Source organism: Pteropus medius, unplaced genomic scaffold (genome assembly GCF_902729225.1).
Source record: "Pteropus medius unplaced genomic scaffold, Ma_sr-lr_union100, whole genome shotgun sequence".
In the NCBI taxonomy this organism is placed as follows: Eukaryota; Metazoa; Chordata; class Mammalia; order Chiroptera; family Pteropodidae; genus Pteropus; species Pteropus medius.
The window spans coordinates 6,597,717-6,607,415 of record NW_024351731.1 but is presented as its reverse complement, the minus strand read 5'-3'; the positions used below and the strand labels follow the sequence as shown (position 1 = coordinate 6,607,415).

The 9,699-nt window shown below is 66.0% G+C and overlaps 1 protein-coding gene across 1 annotated transcript in view; it reads right to left on the bottom strand.

Annotated features, from left to right (window-relative positions):
• The window catches only part of ADGRB1 (adhesion G protein-coupled receptor B1), a 60,848-nt gene that overhangs the window by 45,880 nt on the left and 5,269 nt on the right, over nucleotides 1-9,699 (bottom strand). Inside the window, exons 2-6 of the mRNA XM_039846214.1 lie at nucleotides 2,446-2,607; nucleotides 1,510-1,620; nucleotides 904-1,068; nucleotides 622-786; nucleotides 121-285 (exon numbers count right to left, since the gene is read on the bottom strand). Of these exons, the coding sequence (XP_039702148.1) occupies nucleotides 121-285; nucleotides 622-786; nucleotides 904-1,068; nucleotides 1,510-1,620; nucleotides 2,446-2,607 (768 nt within the window). The remainder of the gene's footprint in view (nucleotides 1-120; nucleotides 286-621; nucleotides 787-903; nucleotides 1,069-1,509; nucleotides 1,621-2,445; nucleotides 2,608-9,699) is intronic.

Below are 9,699 nucleotides of genomic sequence, written 5' to 3'. Positions count from 1 at the left end.
CCCCCGGTCCCCCACGCCCCTGGGGTCACATGCGGGGGGGGGTGGGGGTGGTCCACGGGCCTCGCCCCGCCTCCGCGGCTTGCCCCGCCCCCGCAGCAGACCCGGCGCGCGCGCGCTGACCTGGGCACTGCTGCAGGAAGCAGTCTCTGGTCTCCACCCAGTGGCCCTGGCACTCGGCGCCGCCGTAGGAGGGCCCGTTGCACTCGCGCGTGCGCTGCTGCCGGCCCTGAGAGCAGCTGGCGGAGCACGCGCTCCAGCTGGACCACTCGTTCCAGTTTCCGTCCACTGCCCGGCCCAGGGGAGGAAGGGGACGGGGACCAGCGTGAACACCGAGGGCCTCCTGGGCGCTCACACTGGGACGCAGCATGAGCACTGCTGGGGACCTCCACCCCACCGTGCAGCCCGAGTCACAAGTGTGAGCACCCCCGAAGGCCAGCACCCCAACGCCAACGAGAATGCTCTAGGGTCTCCAGCTCCCTGCCTGATCACAGCCTGAGATTCCAACTCTGAGCACCCCAGCAGGTGGCTCTGGGCTGGGCAAAGCCAGGCCCCAGGGCTGGCCGGCGACTCATTGGGCCCTTCCCCATCCCGTCCCCGCCTGCCGTCCTCCCTCTCACCTACCAGGGCACAGGGCTATGTTGCAGAACTTGGTTTGCTTCTCCGGCCCCTCGCAGGGGTTGCCTCCAAACTGGGGGGGCCTGCAGGTGCGCGTACGGTCCCGGAAGCCGCGGCCGCAGGTGCTGGAGCACAAGCTCCAAGGCGACCACTCGTCCCAGGCGCCGTGCACTGCGGGGTGACCCGAGGGCGCTGCTGAGCTGTGCGACCCCTGGGCCTGAGGCCCCGCCCCCAGTGCCCCGCGCCGAGGCCCCGCCCCCGGTGCCCCGCCCCGCGGCGCGCGCCCACCTGGACACACGGCAGAGTTGTTGCACAGGCGCTGCTCGCGCAGGGGCCCGCTGCACTGCGTGCTGTAGGAGGAGGACACGCAGAAGCGCGTGCGAGTCTGCCAGCCCTCGCCGCACGTGCTGGAGCACACGCTCCACGGGGACCACTCCTCCGCCGCGGGGTCACCTACGGGCCCAGACCTATAGCATCACAGGCGTGCCGCTGCCTCTGAACCAGGGCGGTGGCCAGGCCCTGAGGAGGACGCCCGCCCCCGAGGAGGGCCGCCCTGCAGGACAGCAGGTGGCGGCCGCCAAGAGGCCTTTTAAGCCCAAGGGGCTTGAACCCGGACCTGCCTTTCCCCTGGAAGGCTGTGAGGCTGGGCTTGTGCCATCTCCCGCCCTCTGGGGTCTGGCACTATTTCACCCAAAGCTACTGAGCCTGGAGACGAGAGCCTGGCACCCAAGGAAGTGGTCTAATTATGGTAAGTTATTAAAGTCACCTCTTATAATCAGCAGCAGTTAATAACTTGAAATATTTGCCCAAAGACCTAGTCCGGTGAAACCAACCTTCCCCACTTTCCACTGCTTTCCCGCTGGCCTGCCAGCCTCACCCACCCCTGCAGCTCACCTGTCTGCTGGGACGGGAACCCAAACTGCTGTAGCTCGTCCCCCAGCTCCTCACGCCTCCGGGCGTCAGTGGACCTCAGGGACTGGCTCCGGGAGTTGGTGCGCCCGGCCGCTGCAGGATGGACACAGGTCAGCGTCCAGGCCGTGGCCCTCGGGAGCCTCGCTCGGGGCCCTGGGTCCCTTAGTTGCTGGCCAGCGTGGGGCCGGGCTCCGCAGCACCACTGGACAGTTGGGAATCCTGGGACCAGGGCACCCAGGTCTGGCTGCCATTCCTGGGGGTCCCATCTTCCTTTCCCTGTGCCCCTTCCTCTTCTCCGGGGCCCGCAGGGGTCACCTGCACGTTTGAGTGGCTGCTGCCCTCCCCTGCTCAGCTTCCCACCAGCACCTCTGCCTCTTGCTGCCTGGACCCGCACCCCCACCCGCTTCCCGGCAGGGCCCGCCCCTCCCCGAGATTTTGAGATGAGCTCCTCTCCCCAAGAAAGTTCATCAAAGAAAAACCAGCCCGAAGAATGACAGCCTCATTACAACTTGATTTAACTTTATGGGAGCAGTTACAATATGCATGAGGTCATTAGTGTCTGATGAGAACACGCGTCCTGGAGGCAGGACTGGGCTGGGGCAGGCGGGCCTGGCCAGGGCTGGGGGCGAAGGCGGCAACCACCCCGACGTTCCCAGTCCACAGGTGAGAAAAAAGCCGGTCCAGTCCCCTCCTCCCAGGCCCTTACCTCTGCTGCTCGCCCTTGGCCAGGCTCCGCCCTCGCGTCTGGCCCCGCCCACCTCCGCCAGGCCCGGCCCCTCTCCTGCCTGGCCTTGCCCCAAGGCCCTCCTTTGTCTCGGCCTCCTGCCTCCGCCCGGCCGCACCCCCAGGCCCCTTCCTCCCCTGGCCTTACCCCGCCCCAGGCCTCCTCTCCACCGGCCCGCCCCTCCGCGCACTCACGGCCGCAGGCTTTGCGGTTGCACAGGCGGCCCTCCTCCAGCACCCCCTCGCAGCCGCCGCCCTCGACGCCGGCGGCAGGTAGGCAGGTGCGTGTCCGTGTCTGCAGGCCTCCCCCGCAGTCCCGCGTGCACTCGCCCCACAGAGACCAGAGCTTCCAGCCGCCTGGTGGGGACCAGAGGGCGGGGGTCAGAGGCCGGGGCAGCAGTGACGGGATAGGGCGTCTTTCAGAGAGTGACCTCTGGGGGTCTCCCAGGCAGGGGTGGGGTCACAGCGGCCCAGGGGCGAGACCTGCACTGTGAGAGCCGCCTGGGACCCAGCAGGACACCGTGGAGGGTCAGCTAGGAGGTCAGTGTGAGGCAGAGGTGCAGGGAAGGGCAGGCCTGGGGAGGGCCTTGGGGGCACGGTGTCCACCCCACTGCCTCTGTACCCATCTGGGGTCACAGTGCTCTCCACAGTTTGTCCACAGGCACCTGTGCCAGGGTCTCTCCTGGCTCTGAGTCCAGGTCCCCACTGTACAAAGCTGGAGACCCATTGAGGCTGCAGAATGACACACCCCGGCCACCGGAGCGGCTGCGCTGCAGGGTCCTGGTGTCAGGGGAGGGCAGAGGGCCCCTCTGGTAAGGCTTGCATTCCTGGGCACGGATCCTCCCGCCGGACCCCCCGCCCATGGTCCTCCGTCCAGTTCCCTGGGCCTCCGTTTCCTCACCGTCCCCCACCCCACGCAGGAACACGGAGGCGAGGAAGGTCCCACACCTGGGGGCCCGGCGGGGCCTCGCACCCAGGACCCAGCCAAGCTGAGCCTCCCCTGGACCTGGCCACTGGCTGCCGCGGGCACCTGGGGACAAGGGCCTCCACCTCGGCCCCCAGGCCCCTCCGGCCACCCTTGCCCTGACCCCAGCCACGCCCTTGCAGCCCCTCATGGATCTTCATCCATCCTGGTTCTGTCCCCCCCCAGTCCAGACCTCGACCTCGTGCCTGAGGCTCTGAGCCCCTTGGAAACCTGATTCACCAAGGACACTGAGCAGGACAGCCTCAAAAGCCTGGGGAGCCACCGAGGGACAAGGAGCAGGGAGGTCTCTGGGCTGCACTGATGGGCTGAGGAAGGGCTGCTTGTCCAGGCCTTCTGTCCAAAGGCCATGCTTAAGGCCACCCAGATGGCTCCCACTGCAAGGAACTCTGGCTGCTGCCATCCTGTGTGTCCGCAGGGACACCTGGGCCCCTGCACTGCCAGCGAAGCAGGCCAGCGCGGACTCAGTCACGGAGCACAGCGTCACCGCGCCTGTGATGGCCCAGGCCCAGTCAGGCGTCCGGCACCAGCACCTAGCACCACCCACTACCGAGGTGGCCAGGAGACAGCGGGGGACCCACCCTGGAGCTGGGCCACTGCCCCACGAGGCAGGAGCAGGGCAGCCAGGCTGGCCAAGGGCAGGTCACAGGGCAGGTCACACAGGGCACAGCAGAAGCATGCCTCTTGTGGCTTTGGCTCATCTATGGCTGGGTGAGGATGAGGACTTTGGGAGATCCCAGAGGTGGGCCCAAGAACAGGGCCTAAGGACCAGGCTCACGTGGTGGCCCCACAACCCACCAGCCGTGGGATGACCAGGTCCACGCCACCCTGGCCTCACACCCCTCCGTCTGAGGACGATGGGGTGCTGCTTCCCATGACGATGCTTGATGTAAATGGCAAGGAAGTCAGAGAGATGGGTGTGGGCATTGTCACTGCCGTTGGAGTCGACCCCAGAGAACCCACATTGATTTGCCACAGATTCAGTGTCTACGGGACCGTGGGGCACGGATCTGCTCCGCGGGGGGCCACCCCAAGGGGCCAGGGCCCCCCCACACACCCGGGCTGGGAACCTACCAGGAGGGGGCGCCAGGGGCAAAGGAATGGGAGGCAGGAACAGGGCACCTGGCTCTTCTGTGGGGACACAGAGTGGGGGGGGCACCTTCCCCTCCCGCCCCTCAGGCCCCATGTCCCTTAGTGGCTCCTCATTGGTGGGCGGGCGTGGACCCCGCTCCGTCCCTCACTCACACGCGTCACGCGTCACGCGTCACGTGTGGCTCCTGGGTGTGCCGCGAGGCTGGGGGAAGGACTTGCCAGGGCCACGGAATGTGCGCGGGGCTGCTACGGGCATGGACCGTTGATTGGAGGGCGTGGGACCTGGTTCTGAGCCCCTTACTGGGTCTGGGCACAAGGCCCTCACGTGTCGGTCACCGTGTTCATGGGGAGGCCTCTCTGCTCCCGTTTAGATGACAAGCCCCAGGCAGCCCGGGGCAGGGGTGCCCCGACCACCCCCCTGCCGCCAGCGGGCCCCACTCCATGCCAGGCACCCAGCACCCAGAAACTGTAAGCCTCGTCCATCCCGGGAGGCAGCATTTCACCCCATCTGTAGCGGAGGAAACAGGCTCAGAGAGCGGTGGTCCAGACGGGGGGCTGGAGTGAGGCCACGCCCGGGAGGGGCCGCCCCGGAGCTGGCACCGACGGGTGAGGAGGGTCTCGCGTGCTGAGTAGGAACTGTGAGCACGGAGGGCGCCACCCTGTCTTCCGTGCCTATCACGGGACGCCCAGGCGCGGGGCAGACCAGGCCCCCAGCACGGCCTCCAGGTGTCCCCGTGCACGGGACGGGCGGGTGGGGCAGCCGAGGCTGCCCGGGTCGTGGGCCTTTGCTGCAGCGGCTTCACATGCCCCTGGGCGATTTAGCCGCGAACCACGGCCATGTGGTGGACGCAGACAGGGAGGCCAAGTTACCCGGAAGGAGGGGCCCTGGAACTCACAGTGGGTCCCAGATGCTGTCCTGTGCCCCCGGACTGCGGCTGTCCGCCACGACTGCCCACAGGCCCCAGCCCTGCGCTCTGGGCCTCGGCGGGCTCGCCTGCCGAAGCCCTCCCGTGACAAGCCGTGACAAGACGAAGGAGCGGAGTGGACCGGAGTCCGGGGGACAGGCCTAGCGGGGGGGCCAGGATGGGCACGCCTGCTTGTCGCCCCTTGCCGCCCAGCCCAGTCCCCACGCGGAAGCCTGAGTGACGTGGAAACCAGCAGTGGGTGGGAGAGCGGGTGTCCACGCCGGGCTAACGCGAGGATGCCACTCGGTTCCCATGGCAACTGCTGCAGAGCTCAGGCTTCCAGGATAGACTCAGGTTAGGCCTCAGCTGCCAAAACGCCCACTATTTCAGGGCTGGTTACCTTGGTGACCCAGGTGGCGAAGACGGGGGGGAGGGGCAGGGGGAGGGGGCCGCTGAGGACAGAGCGCCCCCCAGGCCTGGCCCTGGCCCTGGTCGCATGCTGAGCCCTGACCCTCGTCACAGGCTGTCTTCTGAGCCCGACGCAGGGCCCCTGGTCCCCGTCACACACGGAACCCTGACTCCCATCACGGACCGGGCCCCGACCCCGGCCACACCGCCGCCACCAACGACCACCCAGGCAACGGCCGCTGCATTTTCGTCACCGACTTTCTTTTCAGTGCGTGTCCCCACACGTAGCTGACACTGGATAAACACGTGTCCGCCACAGGCGGACACTTGGAAGCAGTCCCGGGCCGCGATGCTGGGCACGGAGGCCCGCGGCCGCCCTCTGCTGCGTGGCCGGGGTGCTCCTGGCGCGGCGGCTTCGGGGGGCAGCGGAGGAGTGGACAGGGCCGGGGGCGGGCTGCCCCTCCAGGCCCAGGAAGAAGCCTCCATTCTTCCCCAGCTCAATGCCCCTCTGTCTGGAAGCTTCATTTCCATCTCATTACGGGATGAATGGGACCGATTAATGGCCTCTAGGCCGCCCGGCCACCCAGAAGAGAGGGCGCACGGAGGGTCTCCCCGCTTCCTTCCCACCCTGGTGCCCCGGCCTGGAGGTTTGACCTCCCCGTCCCTGTACCTCAAGTTGGCTAGGATGGGGGCCCTGGGGGAGCCCCTCCTGCTCCTGGGTGCGTGAGGGGCCCCTTCGGAGACAGGGACTGTGCACTTCCCTTCTCCCCCAGCAGAGGTCTCCCCAGTCCATCAGGCAGCCCATTCCCCTACACCGCACCCGCCAGGCCGGGCTCCCCAGCACCCACAGCCAGGTCCAGCTCCCGCGAGGACCCCTGCCTCACCTCCCACCAAGTTAGGGCCTGTCCCAGGCACCCAGAGTGGATTCCCACATCCTCATTCCCACATCCACTCTGAGCCCCCTGAGTGGATGTGGGAATGAGGACGCCAGGGGTGGGACAGCTCTGAAGCCCGTCCTTCGCCCCGTGCCCCAGCCCGGCCCCTCCCCGGCAGGCCCTAACCCACTCCCACTGTCGGGGCCAGGGGGCCCGCAGCCAGCCCAGCTGCAGCAGGTGACAGCGGTCCAGGGTGAGGCCGGCCACCTCCAGGTGAGGACAAGGAGAGCGCCTGCAAGCACCTGTGTGAGGTGCGTCTCCTCCGGCCTCAGGCAGGCCTTGAGAGCAGGCCTGTCCTGCCCTGGTTCCCAGGAGGGACGTGGACGCTTGCCCGTCTGGCTGGCTCGATCCTGTCTGCAGGGTGGTTCGCGTCCGCGCTGCTCCCTTCCCTCATCAGGTCCTAAAGATGGTGCCCTGCCGTGAGCCTGGAGGCCCAGACTCCACCCCAGCTCTGCCCTTCGCCCGGGCGACCCCGCAAGTCCCTTCTTGTGCCCTGGCTTCAGCCGCTCGGCCGACATCCCTCTCCCATTTTCCTGGGACGTGGGACGCGAACAGGGCCACTGGCAGCCCGGCGGCGAGGGGGTCTCTGCCCTCCCTCTGGATTTCTCTGTGGGCGACGGCACACGAGCGTGCATCGTGGTTCTGGGGACACACCTGCTATCTGGAGAGGGCCTTGTCTCCAGTGGAGACGGAACCTTGTTTTCCAGATTTTTCTAAACTGGTCCTTGTACAAGATGATCTGCCCGACGCCCTTGGCAGGGAACCCGCCGGTCCCTCCCGTGCCGCCTCGAGGGCTCAGAGACGCAGCCCGACCGCCTGGAACCTGCGCTCACACTCCAGGCTGACCTCTGTCCATACCCCGCAGACCCCAGAGCCGAGGGCCCCCCGGCGTCCTCCTGAGCGGGGTCTCCAGGGCCCTGCTGGGCTGTGCGTGTCACCCAGGGGCCCGCCTGCCCATGGTGCCAGAGTGAGGACTCAGCCCCGCCCTCTGCCAGCTGTATGGCCGTGGGCGGGTCAAGGCCCCTGGGCCCAGTAGCACAGCATGACGCCCCTCCAGAGCCACACACCCAGGTGTCACCCACTCAAGCTCCAGCTCAGCCTTCTTCCCCGACCCCGAGCAGGCACATGGTGACACGTGTGGAAACACAAGGACATACACACATGCAGGCACACACAGAGACGTTACGCACACAGGGACACACACGGATATACGTACACACGTAGGGACATACACAGGGACACGCATGCACACGGGGACACACATACAGGGACATGCACACAGGACCATGGACACACAGACACACACGCCTGTTCCCAGCCCCCAGGACGCTGCTTTTTCATTATCTTACATGTCGCTTCTGTAATAAAATTCTTTAATTAAAACATGAATATTTAAAACCACCCTTGAGAGAAATGGCCCCGTCTCACCGAAGGCAGAAAAACGCAGAGACCATGGGGGGAGAGAGACGAGAGGCATGGAGACCCCGGTGGGGTGCGCCCGGGGCGGGCCCGGGCGGGTGGCAGGGCGGAGAGGGGACTGTTGCTCTGGCCTGAGGAATGCCGGCCGATTAGGACGCGTGACGTGGCCATGTGGCGTTTGGACAGGCCGGGCGGGGGGCAGGGCTGAAAATGGGCCACAGGCTGGCCTGGGCCGCCCGCTCCGTTGCCTGGCTTGGCTGCACACAGCCTTCTCGGGGAGCAGACGGAGGGACGTGCCCGGCCGGCGTGAGGGGCTGAAGCTTCCTGGCACAGGGCTCAGCGGGCCCGATCTGGAGTCCGGCGCCTGGCCAACTAGGCCGTGCATCGTCTGAGCGACTGCAGTGGCTTGTGGTCCACGTGCCTCCCCCCATGCACACACACTCACACCCACACCCGTGTCCGCGTGTGCACATGACCCTCCCAGCCGAGCTCAGTGCAGGAGAAGCTCCAGGCAGGACCAGCAAGTGGCCAAGGGCTGGCTCTGTTGCCGCCTGACCCTGGCCGGCTGTGTGGCTCCGGCCACTGCCTTAATGCCTCGTTCCGCTCAAGCATCTATGAGTGTCTGCTGTATGCCAGGTACTGTTCCGCACACGGGGGTGGCTACGCCAGTGAGTGGGCGAACCCCTGCCCCGTGGTGCTTACTTGGCAGCGGGACAGAGACTCAGGCAGGGACCCCACAAATACGAGGGCTTATCGCAGGTGTGCACAGGCAGCCCATGGGTGCACAGAGGAAGGGACGGAGAGCTGGGCTGGGGCCGTTTTCCAGTTTAAACGGCGCGGTGCCTGGGGCAGAGCGTTCCCAGAGGGGGAGCAGCCGGGGAAAGGGCCTGCGGCAGGAGGCTGCCTCGGTGGGGTCCGGGGAGAGCAAACTGGTCAGTCCACAGCTGCTTCAGGGGCACAGCAGACACCCCAGACACGGCTGCTGCCCCGGCACTGAGATCGCTTCAGTCTCCGGGCCCCAGGAGCATTCTGGGTCCAGGACACGGGTACTGGGGCCTGAGGTGGCCCCAGGCCTGGACAACACGTTCTGCCCAGTGCAGACCAGACCCTCGTCATGTCGCCAGCCGATCCAGCTCAGGACTGTTTTCTGTTGCGCGGCCACCGCCCTGCCACGCTGCCCCTGGCATTGTGCAGCGTTGTCGGTAATCACTGAAAACGCTTCCCGCGCAGAGCCAGCTCAGCTAATATTTACCGCAGCACACAGACGCAGGTGACACGTGGTGGCGTGGACCATTTCACACATTACGTGCTCTTCATATACGATTAATAATATTAGTGCGTGACCATACTCTTCACATACACGCGACATGTTCATTACTTAATCTATTGACATACATGTGGTATTGGACACACATCTATGCCTCCAGACATTAATATCGTGTCACACACGCATTAGCTGGATTACGCGCGATACACTCTACCCTCTCTACATACAATATGGTTAAGCTATGCACGTCAGCAGTGACATTGGCTTTCATCGACGCTACGCCATGCTCCGTTAGACATTACGTGCTCATACATGCATTAACACACGCATGCACCACACGCACGTGCACACATAGTGATATGCACGTACCACACACCCCCTACACACGTGCACACACACACACACACAGTGACATACGTACGCACCATGCCTGCACACATG